At 37.1% G+C, this 14,364-nt stretch overlaps 2 protein-coding genes across 5 annotated transcripts in view; both read left to right on the top strand.

The window, feature by feature from the left end:
• Positions 1–9,194, top strand: part of PRKAA1 (protein kinase AMP-activated catalytic subunit alpha 1) — a 39,243-nt gene extending 30,049 nt beyond the window's left edge. For 3 of the 4 annotated variants that reach the window (XM_054489634.2, XM_054489635.2, XM_063664772.1), the window contains 4 exons: positions 1,340–1,564; positions 3,797–4,283; positions 4,395–4,521; positions 5,998–9,194. In XM_054489634.2, the coding sequence (XP_054345609.1) occupies positions 1,340–1,564; positions 3,797–4,283; positions 4,395–4,521; positions 5,998–6,242 (1,084 nt within the window). In that variant the 3' untranslated portion in view covers positions 6,243–9,194. Of the gene's footprint in view, positions 1–89; positions 160–1,339; positions 1,565–3,796; positions 4,284–4,394; positions 4,522–5,997 lie in introns of those variants that run through there. The other variant, XM_054489641.2, reaches the window with a different exon arrangement.
• A 1,326-nt stretch (positions 9,195–10,520) lies between these two features.
• Positions 10,521–14,364, top strand: part of TTC33 (tetratricopeptide repeat domain 33) — a 40,747-nt gene continuing 36,903 nt past the window's right edge. Inside the window, exon 1 of the mRNA XM_054489633.2 lies at positions 10,521–13,190. The gene's annotated coding sequence lies outside the window, so the exon portion shown is untranslated. The remainder of the gene's footprint in view (positions 13,191–14,364) is intronic.

The following is a 14,364-nucleotide window of genomic DNA, read 5'->3' as shown; positions in this document are numbered from 1 at the left end:
ATGTTTCATGATAAAATGTCTTGGAGAATTGGGCTGAAGTAATCTTTAGACTTCATTTATGTTGAATCTTTGCTCTTTAAACCTTTTAGAGACTGCAATATTATAAGAATTTTAACCTCTCAATTTACTAACTACCAGCATTGAGAACATGAAGATATTTGTACAGTGTCACTTTTTGAATAGTTTGGAAAACAGGAGAATTTAATATTTTTAAGAATAACTCTTTGTCCTTCACTATACTACTGAAATTGAAAACAGAAGCTGAAGTTTGGTAGTTTTTATAATGAACTTTTTATAACTTTTCACCCAAACCATGCTTATTTATGTGAATGTTTTGCATCTTGATTAACTCAATGCAGAAATACTGTAGTATTTTCTTTCTATTTTTATAAGCTTGTTGGCCTAGACTGCTGAAAGAAATGAGATTTGTGTAAAAATATGGCTGTAAGGCAGGAGTACCTAATTTTAGATTTGTCAAGTTTCATCTTTTTTTTAAATATTAACTTAATGTCAAAAATTATTTTAAAAAATTTTTTAAAAATTGTGTTGTCTATCTTAATTCTTTTAGGAATAAAACAATTCAGGACATGGAGACTGTGGAAAGTGTTATTTAAATAAATAAAAAGAAATGTTATAACTGCATGTATGCAATGGGCTATTACTGAAATTTAATTTTTCTAGTTTGGATAAAGTCTTTCTTCAAGCTCTTGGTGTATGAGAACTTTTACTTTCAAAATAATATTTATCGATCAGTTCAGCAGTACGTAAATTTAAATAAATCCTTTTCCTGAATCCAGACTTTGAATGGGTGATCTAACTAGTCTGCAGCTAGTTAAGGCACTTGACTACAGTGCACTGCAAATGGGATTTAAAAACTCTGTGAACCAATTTGCCTGGCTTGCTTTCACAGCCTCAGGATCCTTTCACCTTGGTGTAAGGGGTCTTGTGTTATTGGGATTGTGGGTTCAGAGTCCATTACTAAAGCACATTCTCAGTTGATGAAATATCACTTAATCTCTCCTCTGTAACAAAAACCAATGGTTTTAAATTGAATAGTGATATGTTTGTTCAAGACTTGGCCCTATTGTTAGATCCCATCAGGGCCATAGTAAATAGGAGAACAGAATTTTAGCCATGGTGTGTAATTTACAAAACTTCTTGACTTTTGTTTTCAAGGATAATACTGATGGAATTAACTTTATGTGTAACATGTAGTAGTGGCTATAAAAACCATATTCTGCTTATGAATTCTTTATGAAATATCCATATTTGAAGTTTTTGATTAACTGATTCTTAGGTTAAAATGATTCTTTAATCCAATTGTTATTTCCTGTTACAGATTGTATGCAGGCCCAGAGGTAGATATATGGAGCAGTGGGGTTATTCTCTATGCTTTATTATGTGGAACCCTTCCATTTGATGATGACCATGTGCCAACTCTTTTTAAGAAGATATGTGATGGGATCTTCTATACCCCTCAATATTTAAATCCTTCTGTGATTAGCCTTTTGAAACATATGCTGCAGGTGGATCCCATGAAGAGGGCCACAATCAAAGATATCAGGTAATAAAGCAGTTTGGAAGTTATTAGATCTAATAGTATCCATGATAAAAGTTATGTGAAAAAAAAAAGTTGCAGAACAGAATATACAGTGTAATCCTGTTTTTATGTGAAAAAAATAGTGTACAGACACATTTATTTTATTTTGTTATTAGAAATACATAGTAAACTGGTTACCTTAGGGAAGTAAGATTAGTAAGAGGGAGGGCTTTCACTTTTTACTTACACATGTTTGTTTTGAAATTTTTACACTGAACATCATATTAGTTTTTAAATTAACAAAAAAGCTAATGAAAGACTGGTGCTGTGGCTCACACCTGTAATTCCAGCACTTTGGGAGGCTGAGGAAAGAGGATCATGTGAGCTCAGGAGTTTGAGACCAGCCTGGGTAACATAGCGAGGCCCCATATATATGTATATCTTTTATTTTTATTTATTTATTTATTTTGAGACAAGGTCTTGCTCTGTCACCCAGCCTGGAGTGCAGTGGTGTGATCATAGCTCACTGTAGCTGGTAACTCCTGGGTCAAGTGATCCTCCCACTTTAGCCTCCCTAGTAGTTGAGACTACAGGCATCCACCATCATGCCTGGCTGTTTTTTGTTGTTATTATTTTGTTTTTTGTTTTTGTTTGTAGTGACAGGGTCTTGCTATTTTTGCCTAGGCTGGTCTTGAACTCCTGGCCTCAAGTGATCCTTGTGCCTTTCCCTCCCAGTGTTGGGATTCCAGGTGTGAGCCAGTATGCCTGGCGTTAGGATTAATACTTTTCAGTAGTAAATTTGTGGGGGGCTATTTTATTTCTTATCTCATGAATTATTGTATTTTTTTTTCTTTTTTTAATCCCAAGGAATGAGATTTAATTGACATGTTTTTCCTGGTAGTATACATTGAATTACATGCAAAATTCCTGTTTTGTAGGTAAAAGTCAGTATTACGAGTTTCATCTGGTTCAACCTAATAGTTTAAATTAGACAAAAATGATGATGACAAATTTTCTTCTCAAATTTGGGTGAGCCATTTCTGATGAAGACTTAAACAATTTTATTGCAAGCCTTGTTTCTTTTTTTTCCCCCCTATGGAAATTTTGGTCTCTTTTGGTCTTCTAATGGCTAGACTGCACATTTATCTGAGAAGGAAGAAAGAAATCAGATATGGATCTAGGAATACTAAATACGAAAGCATTAGTATAATGAAGAAGAAGGAAAGATTATATGTGGAACTGGAAGCTTGATTACTTTCCACTTACTACACATGTTTTAGACTAGCTAAAAAAGAGACCATGAATGGCAGGGCATGATTTTATCACCAAAGGGAAAGGACAAATCATTCTCTAAAATTTATATTTTAAGATAGCTAGGTAAGAAATGTTTTTGCTTGTATTTTACCTATTTTCTTCCAATTAAAATGTAATACATGACAATTGAAAAGACTTAGAAAAACACCAACAATAGAGAAGAGAATAAAAAATTATCTTTAATCCCATGACCCAGAAGATAACCATTGTTCTTTTGTTGTTGTTTTTTTCCTCTCTGGATTGTATTTAGTTTCAGCAAAGTAACACAGTTCAGGTCAAACATATTCTTAAATATATGAAGTTAGGGAATTAGAATAGGAAATCATTCAGGGCATGGCCTTTCCAGTCACACAGAACTGGGTCATAATCCTGGTTCTGTCACTTACTGTCTTTGTGACCTTGAGCATGTTCCTTGATGTTTTTTTTTTAAACCTCAATTCCTTCATTTAAAACAAAGAGATATTATCTTCATATAATTGTTTCGATGATGAGGGGAGATAGTGTATATGAAGTGTTTAGCATAAAACTTAGCACATAGTAAGTACTCAATAGTTGTCTACTATTTTTCTTGTTGTTATATTATTTCCACTTAACATTATATCAAAAGAGTATTATAATGAAGCTACCTAATATGTTCTTTTTCTAAGCTGGAAATAAGCTGTTCTTTTCATTGTTTGTCGTTGTCATTTGTCCCATAACTTTTTTCCCCCCATTGCTATATCAATACATTCTCCCTCTTAAAACTGGAGGGAGATTGCAGCATTTCCCTCAACATATACAATGAAGTGCAGGCTAGAAGAGGAAAATTTCAATGCAAAAAGTGACAATAATACAGTATAAATATAAATATAAATTAAGTCGTATTTTAAATTCCCTAAACTGTTACTTTCAGTCTCAGCTCTATTCAAAGTCCTTCTCCTGATCCTGCCATTTTTCTCTCAGGGAACATGAATGGTTTAAACAGGACCTTCCAAAGTATCTCTTTCCTGAGGATCCATCATATAGTTCAACCATGATTGACGATGAAGCCTTAAAAGAAGTATGTGAAAAGTTTGAGTGCTCAGAAGAGGAAGTTCTCAGCTGTCTTTATAACAGAAATCACCAGGATCCTTTGGCAGTTGCCTACCATCTCATAATAGATAATAGGAGAATAATGAATGAAGCCAAAGATTTCTATTTGGCGACAAGCCCACCTGATTCTTTTCTTGATGATCATCACCTGACTCGGCCCCATCCTGAAAGAGTACCATTCTTGGTTGCTGAAACACCAAGGGCACGCCATACCCTTGATGAATTAAATCCACAGAAATCCAAACACCAAGGTGTAAGGAAAGCAAAATGGCATTTAGGAATTAGAAGTCAAAGTCGACCAAATGATATTATGGCAGAAGTATGTAGAGCAATTAAACAATTGGATTATGAATGGAAGGTAAGAAAGAAATAACATTTTGATTATTAGCATATTTGGCAAACCCATAGTCTATAAAATGTTTTATAGAATAATTACTTTTGACTTGGTTTTTGTTATACCATGTGCTAGGTTGTAAACCCATATTATTTGCGTGTACGAAGGAAGAATCCTGTGACAAGCACTTACTCCAAAATGAGTCTACAGTTATACCAAGTGGATAGTAGAACTTATCTACTGGATTTCCGTAGTATTGATGGTATGTACATCACACAAAACAACATAGATTAGACCTTGTTACTAACTTGGTATTTTACTCTTTTGATTCTTTTGAGGCTTCTTGACTTGTCCTAGTAATTCAACTGCAAAGGAATAAAAAATGTGACTTCTTGTGCCTTTGCAATATTAACATTTATGAATCTTATTATTCTTGTAATCTTATAGCATTTTGTCTTTTTAAGATTATCATCTTGTAAAATCCTTAAAGCCAGGTGTAGTCTGATCCTAAGGTGATAGTTTTCTGCTGCATTTGTTTTTTTTTGGTGTAGTTCATTTTGATAAGAGACAATGTTTTATTTAGAAATAAATATTGACTCTTCTGTAAGCTTTTATTTATTATTAAATAAGTTTTCAGTTAAGAATGAAGTTATGGCAATTCTTCATTGGCCAATTCAATTGCATTAAGCTACGCTGTTGAGCGTAGGTGTGGTGGCTCATGCCTGTAAACAGCCCAGCACTTTGGGAGGCTGAGATGGGAGGATCGCTTGAGCCCAGGAATTTGAGACCAGCCTTAGCAACATACTGAGACTCTGTCTTTGCAAAATATATATATAATATCACCTTTGCTTATGGAAGGTTGCATAGAATTATTAGATGAGGTTCACCTTTGAATTTTTTTCTTCTTTATAAACTCAAAGATAGTACACACATAGTAGCAGAAAGACACAGGTTTGAGCCATGATATGTTGGCCAAACCAGTTTGTCTGGTTATCTTTAGGTCCATATAGTATGTATCTGCTAACATATACTAATGCAGTCTGAAATACGGAATGAGTTTTATTTTTCTTGTATTTGGATCAAATTTGCAACCTTAGATTTACTAGTACTGGGGTATACCAATTGAATGCCCATTTTTGTTTTTGTATTGTGTTCCCAACCTTAGTTTTTCTTCGATTTTTATTCATTGGAATTGTTGCTCTTTTATGAAATACTAAATGAAATATGAAGGGAAAGTGGAAAGTAAAAAGCACTGAGCTGAGAGGAGAGTTGGGTTCTAGACTTACCTTTTTGTTCATTTGTTACCTTGGGCAAGTCACTTCTCTGGGTTTGTTTTCTTATCAATAAAGTGAGGGGTTGGATGAGATGGTTTCCAGTATACCTTCCAAATTTTAAGTGCATTGATTCTATGATTTTAATATAGAGGGATTACTTTTTATTGCTATAGAATAATATCAATCCCTAGATTGTTGGTTTACTGGGCTCTTAACCTTGGATTGCAACTGATGAGTAGCTATACTGTATCCAACTTTGATTAGCTATCTTGAGAATACATACTGTATGTAAAAAAGGTGAATAGTTTAATACAGGCTCATTGACTATTTTAGAAGGTATTCAGAATAAACGTGCTCTTGATAGCTGGCCAGCAGCCCCACTTAAAGAAGCAAATTCAATACTGTTACAAAAATTTTTGGGAGAAGGTCATAGACTATAATAAATTGAAATTCTTTTTACCCAGATGAAATTACAGAAGCCAAATCAGGGACTGCTACTCCACAGAGATCGGGATCAGTTAGCAACTATCGATCTTGCCAAAGGAGTGATTCAGATGCTGAGGCTCAAGGAAAATCCTCAGAAGTTTCTCTTACCTCATCTGTGACCTCACTTGACTCTTCTCCTGTTGACCTAACTCCAAGACCTGGAAGTCACACAATAGAATTTTTTGAGATGTGTGCAAATCTAATTAAAATTCTTGCACAATAAACAGAAAACTTTGCTTATTTCTTTTGCAGCAATAAGCATGCATAATAAGTCACAGCCAAATGCTTCCATTTGTAATCGAGTTATACATAATTATAACGGAGGGCTGGAGTTTTGGAATGCAATTTGCACAGGGATTGGAACATGATTTATAGTTAAAAGCCTAATATGCAGAAATGAATTAAGATCATTTTGTTGTTCATTGTGCAGTATGTATATAGCATAATATACACAGTGAATTATAGGTCTCTCAGGCTTACTTGATTTTTGGCTATTTTATATTTAGTGTACACAGGGCTTTGAAAATATTAATTTACATAAAGGCCTTCATATATTATTACGTGTTATATATTTGCTTCATAAATTTATTCAATAAATATTTGCCTAGAATTCTCAAGACCTTTATAGGTGATTTTGTTTTCTGGGCTCCTTAACTTCTTAAATAGCTAGTATCTTCCAGCAGTATTAACAGTCTGGATAACTTCTTCCATATCCCTCCCTCTTTGTTTTTTTGAGAGTCTCACTCTGTCACCCAGGCTGGAGTGCAATGGCATGGTCTCGGCTCACTGCAACCTCCGCCTCCCAGGTTCAAGTGATTCTCCCACCTCAGCTTCCTGAGTAGCTGGAACTACAGGTGTGTGCCACCACACCCGGCTAATTTTTCGTATTTTTAGTAGAGACGGGGTTTCACTATGTTGGCCAGGCTGGTCTTGAACTCCTGACCGCGTGATCCATCACCTCAGCTTCCCAAAGTGGTGGGATTACAGGCGTGAGCCACCGCACCCGGCCTCCATATCCCCCTTTTAAAATTCTGTAGTGTATGGTAAGTCATATCAGATATCAGACCTAATTTAAATTTCATTTTAGCTTTACAAGTCCAAAAACACAGAATTTATATATTCAGATACTCTAGCACTAATTTTAATCTTAAAATATTCCCACGATATTCTGTACGCAAAATGTTCTTTTTGTTACAAGAGCTGAGTTGCATATACTGTAAATAAATCATACTATTTTTGCCAATTTCACAAATTCCTCTGGCTCATCATGTCAGTCATTACTGAGTATATGCAAACATTGCTAGTTATTTGATTATGTATCTTTTAAATTGATTCAGTGCATAGAAAACTATCTCTTACAAACTTTAAGTGCTCTGATATGACTTCCTTCCCAAATTTTATTATGAACATTTTTAAAAACAGAAAAATTGAAAAACTGTTCAGTAAGCACATGTATATCTACCATTTCGATTCAGCAGTTGTTAATGTTTTGTCATTTGTTTTCTCTATACCTATATATGTATAGATACAGCTAGTTATGCATATATATGCATATATGTATTTGTGTGTGTATGTATATATGCTTTTTTCCCCGAACCATTTGGATGTTACAGACATACTTATCACCATGAAAATACTTCAAGTATCTCCTACAGATAATGACATTCTCCTAAAAATCTGTAATACTATTGTAAAAGTAATAATTCCCCAATATCATCTAATCAAGCCATATTTAAATTTCTGAAGTTAACTCCAAATTTCTTTATACCTGATTATTTCAAACTAGGATTCAATTAAAGTTTACATATGACACTTGGTTCTAACTCTTTAGTTGGAGATATTATTATTATTTTGATAAAATGTGGAACAAATCGATTCTATTAATAAGTGGTCACATTTGTTTTGGGCTTAAATTACTTTTTAAAGATACTGGATTTTCCTAAGATTTCTGATTTACATTGATATTTTCTTTTTGTCATTCTTAACTGCATCACACAATAGATGTAAATGAAGATTTAGTCACCTCAGATAAAATTGGTATCGTGTATGATAATATTGTATCATTGATATTTGCCTTATGTTAACTTTAAGAAATTGATTTTTTTGTATTAATCCTTTTCCCATTGCAACAGAGCTATATTTTTTCTATTTTAAGAATCATGTTTTAGGATTATTTTTGGCAAATACAGTGAGCACTTACGTAACCAGATGATAATGAACTCAAATGTCATGATAGCTTGCATAAATGGTGACTCTAGTAGATTTGACTCAAGCACTTCTAGAATGATGCACTGAATTCAAAAGAAAAGTCTTGCTGCTTTTTGTCCAGGGCTTGTTCTATTCAACTTCTAATTTGAAAGCTGTACAAAGTAATAGAAGTTCCATTTAAATATGAGTTCAAAACTGTATTTACTTGTTATGTGGCCCTTTCTTTAGGGGATTCTAATTTTACTTAGGGTCTCTAAATGCAGCATAATGTTCCTGATGTTAACAGAAGACTGTATTTTTAAAGTTACAAATTTGTATATAGAATTAAGTAATGGCGCTATATAAGCTGTTGTGGGGAGGGGGGAAGAAAAGGAGGAACCAATTAAATAGGACCTTCTAAAAATTGTTAATTTTGTAAACTTTGCTTCTCTTATAAGTTATTGTGATTCATTTTAGTTACTGCATTTTATTTTGAAAATATTTAAATATTGCACTTCTATAAATAGTATGATAAATGCACAGACAATTGCAGTAAATTCTTTTTTAAGCTAGGATATTTGAAATGACCACCTTTGGTTAAGTGTGTCAAGGTTGCAACAGAATTTTCACAATATTTTTGTTGTTTGCAAATTGTTACTAATATTGAAGAGGTAAGGGAGGCAATGCAAATGATTTTTAATCTTTTTTTATTATCTTTTCAGCAATTTATATTTTTTGTGACTTTATGCAACCATATTTTTACTTTGTCTTGACAACTGAAAGATGTATAAGGTTTTTTGCCAGAAATGTACTGTATACATAGTTTTAAATATAACAGATTTTACTGATATGTAAAAATTTTGCCATTAAAATAAATGATTTCTCACTGAGAGGAACTTTTCTACCAGGTTGGGGCATATGGGAGCTTAATATATCATATCTAATTTAAAATAATTTCACTGAAATAAACTCCATTGCTTTTACCTAATTTTTTTCTTGAGATGCTTTTGTAGTTTTTCAGAGTTTTAGATTATTTTATACAAAATCCTCTGCCTAGCACTGCTCTTTTTGATGTTGTAGTGACACCATTGACATTGAATTAATGCTTGGTAGCCTGGGGCTAGATGTGGAACTCCATGCATCTGTGTTCTGACTGGCACCTTTGGAATGAAAGAAAAGTGTGTGCTGTCCAAATTTTTTCCCCTTAATTCTTTCCCTCATCTTCCCACCCATGATAGAAATTTTATTTCCATTGTGAGTTCTGACAAGAATGAAATTCCACATACAACGTAACTGTAAATTGTTGGTAGTTAGAAGTTAATATTTGTGGTTCATGTATATTTTGACCAGAGTATATTTAAGTATATAATTTCAACTTCCTTGATTTAGAAATATGATATAATAAAGAAAAACTCCATTTATCATCTGTTACAATGTACTTATGTTTTTTAACCTCTGGGAAAACTCAGTGGAAAAAAAAAAGGCTAAGTATCTGTACACCTTTCTTTTTAACAATGTACTGGACAGGTGCAGTGGCTCACACCTGTAATCCTAGCTCTCTGGGAGGCCAAGGTCGGTGGATCACCTGAGGTCAGGAGTTCAAGACCAGCCTGCCAACATGGTGAAACCCCGTCTCTACTAAAAACACAAAAATTAGCCGAGTGTAGTGGCGGGCGCCTGTAGTCCCACCTACTTGGGAGGCTGAGGCACGAGAATCGCTTGAACCTGGGAGGTGGAGGTTGCAATGAGCTGAGATCATGCCACTGCACTACCAGTCTGGGCGACAGAGCGAGACTGTCTCAAAAAAACCCCCACCAAAACAACAAAAAAAGTACCTAGAAATATAAAATATAGTGCCTGACCACATTTAAGTTCTCAAACATTGTGATTTTTATCTCGACTACATGAGTATTGATTTCATCTAAAAACCAACCACTTGAACAAAACATGATAGATAAAATAAAAACCAAAGCAACTACCATTTATCAGTTGCTAACACTTGATTTGGTTAGAATCCTACTACTGTTAGAATTTAATTAATATTAAATATTGTATCCATATGGCATGATTAGGCAGGGGCTTGTGCTAGATTGTTGACACTCTGTTATCTTCAAAACAAAAGAAAACTGCTAAAGAGTGTTATGAATAGTATATAAGGTTTTTTTAGGGAATGTATAAATTGCTGTAGGTATTTATTTACCTTGGCTGTACAAGAATTGTCCAAGAAATTCTCGTTTGAAAAATCAGAATTTTTGAACTCTTTTATTTATTGTAAATAAACTGTTCTATTTACTGTAAATGCCAATAAATTATGATAAATTTAAAGGATTTTGGAAAATGATCATGTTGTCTTAAAAAGACAGCATAAGACATATTAAATATGTTAGGTGAATCAAGATCATAGACCAGTCAGAGTTAGTAGAGAAGTGGTGGGTGAAGTATAAAAACTTAGTGGGAGCTACCCTTAAACACAGTAGAGCAGATCAGGGTTAGTTACTTGAGAGATTTAGCAAAGACCCCTAGGTAGAGGGCACAGCTTCAAGTACCATTTACTCACTCTGCAAACTCTATTCCTTCTTATGGCTATTATGAACTACTGACACTATGAATGTGACCATAAGATAAATACTCCTCTGGATGTCTTGTTAGGGAGGTACATGTTTTCTTATTTAAGACTTTCATAGACATATACAGAAAAGTGCACAAATAAGTATTTGGCTTAATGAATTTTCAGCGTTTCAGGTACACAGGAAACATGACCATGTAAACCTCTGGGCAGATTAAGAAACATTGCCACCACCTTAGTGTCTTTCATAATTAATATCAGAAGTGATAAACGGTCACTTCTGCCCTCTTCTGTAGGTAACACAGACCAACCCTAGTACAATGTAGGAAGGCAGTGCATAAGGATGTGAATGCCAGGAGTGAATGCCATCTTGGAGGCTGGCTACCACAGTCATGCATTGATCGTTTTCAAATACTACTGGTTCACTTATGCAGCCTGTGCAAATATTGATGTATTTAAGCAAACAATGTAAATAAAAGTCACAACTGATAATCACATATCAGAAAATTCTGGAGATACTGGGAAGCTGCCAAGATCATTATGGTGAATACCATTTTTCCAAAATCATTTTTTTTTGCCTAAAATCTTGAATTTTATCATTGGCAACTCAATTCTTTTTTTCTTTCCTCCCTCCCTCCCTGCCTGTTTCTCTCTCTTTTTTCCTTTCCTTTCCTGTTCCCCTTTCCCTTTCCCTTTCCTTGTTTTTCTTGAAGTTACAGATTCCCTTTGTTCATTTTCAAGAAAGGTTTGTCAAATACCCAAGTCTGAATAACCGGTTTGTCACTCATCTTAGTAAAATTTGTGTTCCAGGAAAAAAAAGTATTTACTTCAGTTTATAATGCCATCTCACAATAGCTCTTCTTTAATACATCATACTTCAATATGCAGCAGAAGTACTTTGTGAGGACTTCCAAGTTTTTACAAAGAATCTTAAGTGTCGGGGTGGTTATAATAAAGTAACTTTTACAACTTCATCAGGGATATTCTCTGGTGACAGCGTTCATTTTTCCTTTTTTTTTTTTTTTTTGAAACCGTGCCTCGCTCTGTCATCCAGGCTGGAATGCAGTGGCATGACCTTGGCTCACTGCAGCCTCGACCTCCCAGGCTCAAGGGATCCTCCCACCCCAGCCTCCCGAGTAGTTGGGATTCAGGTGCGCGCCGCCAGGCCTGGCTAATTTTTGTATTTTTGGTAGAGACGGGGTTTCGCCATGTTGGCCAGGCTGGTCTCGAACTCCTGACCTCCCAAAGTGCTAAGATTACAGGCGTGAACCACCGCGCCTGGCCCATTTTTCTTACTGTGAGCGTGTGGTGGTGAAGAGCTCCAGTATGGTTTGGTGTCATTACTGTAATTGTGTGGAGGTGCCAGCACCTTGACCTACCATTGCTTTTCCACCATCAGTGCAAACGTCAGCATTGTGCAAAGGGCAAATCACGTCTTCATATTAGTATGAAAATAATTTTGGCTTTGAAAGGGTGTCGGTGACACTCAGGACAAATCGTTGGTCGACATCAGTGGTTCTCAACGGGGCAGGGTGGGAGGGATGGTTTTTCTTCCAGGGGAAATTTCACTGGGGAAACCATTGGCTGTCACAATTGACTGGTGGTGACATCCCGTGGACAGAGACCAGAGATGCTGCTAAGCACCCTACAATGCAGAGGGCACCCTGTCCCCCAACAAAGCATTATCCAGTTTGAAATGTTAATGGTGCTGAGGCTGAGAAAGTATGACTTCCAAAAATAAGTCTTCTTTTGGGCAGGAGAGTTGGATAAATTAACAGTCTTGATCACCTTTGTTACATGTGCTCGTTTATTTTCAAGACATGATGCACAGCTACGTTCAGGCCGTAATTCTGCCTTCCGGGTCCAACTCACTTGTAACTTTCACGTGAAGCCTGCAGTTCAGCCTCGAGCCTCCCTGACTAGCCTCCCCGCCCGGCCGCCTCAAGCCCTTTATAACCGAGTTTTGCCTCTGTTCTCTTGAGTCTGGCCGACCTCATCAGCTTGGCTATAAACCCCTTCGGGGCAGGAGCATATCGTAATTCTTTGAATCCCGTAAAATAGTTTTCCCCTCACCTTGTTCCCCACTGACTGGACGCGACGCTGCGCGGTACCGCGGGGGCGGCTCCTCTCGGTGCGCTCCTCAGCCCGCGCGGCCATATTTTCCCGCGCTCGTGCGCTGCGGTCACTCAGGGCTGCTGCTAGAGGGCGCGCCCAGCCGCGTGGCCCTGACTACTACAAATCCCAGAAGGTCATGCAGTGGGGGCGGCCGCGGTGACTTCTGGGATTTGTGGTCCCGGAGAAGGGCTTGGCGGAGGGGAAAGACAGTCGTCTTTCCTTTGCCCGCTTCTGTGGACTGTTCGAACGCCCAGGGGTGGGCCAAACCCGTTTCTTAGGAAACCAGGGATCCAGGGCAGGCAGGTAGGAATTTGGGCGTGAAAATTTCTGCTTCCAGTGGGAAAGAATGTAAACACGGGGCCTTGGGAGCCGTTATCAGGTAACTGGGGCTGCCCGGTCGGCGGTGGAAGCTGAGGAAGAGGAGGAAAAAGAGGCGAGTGGGTGTTGTGATTGGGGGAGAAAGGACCTTCGGAATAGGAGTTGAAACTCGACGGGATCCGGCAGAGCCTGGTCGCTAGGGTTGGTCTCCCGGGACAAGCGAGTCTGGGGGTCGGGCCCGCCGTGGCACCTTCGCCGAGCTGCGCGGCCGCAACCTTCCCTGCGCGGTGGTACGGGCGGGACAAGCCGGCCGCCCCCCGCTGGAGAGGTGTCTGCGGCCCGGGGCGGTCCGTGAATGCGCAGGTGACGTCCGGGGCAGCTTTTCTGAGCATTTTTATTATTGTTGACCGATGAAGGGAAAGTCATTAATACTGGTTTTTCTCTTGCGGTGGCGTTTTTGGGTAAATCGTTTCTTGGATTCCTCACCTCCGAATACCTCCTTTTACCCAGAAGGATGCTGTTGTGATTTCCTGATCTTGTTCATGTAGTGGTTTTTCCCTTTGGGTGCTGCATCTTCAGACACACTCAAGACAAGCCCTCTCTGGCGGCTGGGTAAATGTCAAGCCGTCGACAGTTATTGAGCGCCTACTATAGGGATCTTTGTAACAGTACAGGAATTTAGGATACAGCATCGTTGTTTAGAATCGTTATGCCATTCCTGAAATACAATCCTGTATAAAAGGTTGAATTTGTCTGGTTTCATGAGTTTAACATGAAACCGGTGTGATTGTGGTTTACTCTTATGGTTTCTTACTCTGGTAAAAACATGTTAAGTCTAGGATGTTGGCGCTTTGTGCTTCTAACTAGACTCAGGAAAGCCTCCTTCATATGAAGTTTTAATTTGATGTTTAAACAGTCATAGAGGAACAATAAACCCGTACGGCTTAAGATATCTGAAACAACTGGGAGTGTTAAATTTTCCAGTGCAGAAAGTGCTTTGCATGTTCTAGGATTCACATACCTTTTTAAGCCTGGCTAAGTTTTCTTCAAAGCTTAAGTCCTCCAGAAAGCCACAAGTGTCCCTTCTCTGGTATCATGGCATCCTTTGTTTACTCTCTTGTAGCACATATCGTGTATTGAAATTGACTGTACTCTGTGG

Source organism: Pongo pygmaeus, chromosome 4 (genome assembly GCF_028885625.2).
Source record: "Pongo pygmaeus isolate AG05252 chromosome 4, NHGRI_mPonPyg2-v2.0_pri, whole genome shotgun sequence".
Taxonomy (NCBI): domain Eukaryota; kingdom Metazoa; phylum Chordata; class Mammalia; order Primates; family Hominidae; genus Pongo; species Pongo pygmaeus.
This window is presented reverse-complemented; position numbering and strand designations above follow the sequence as displayed.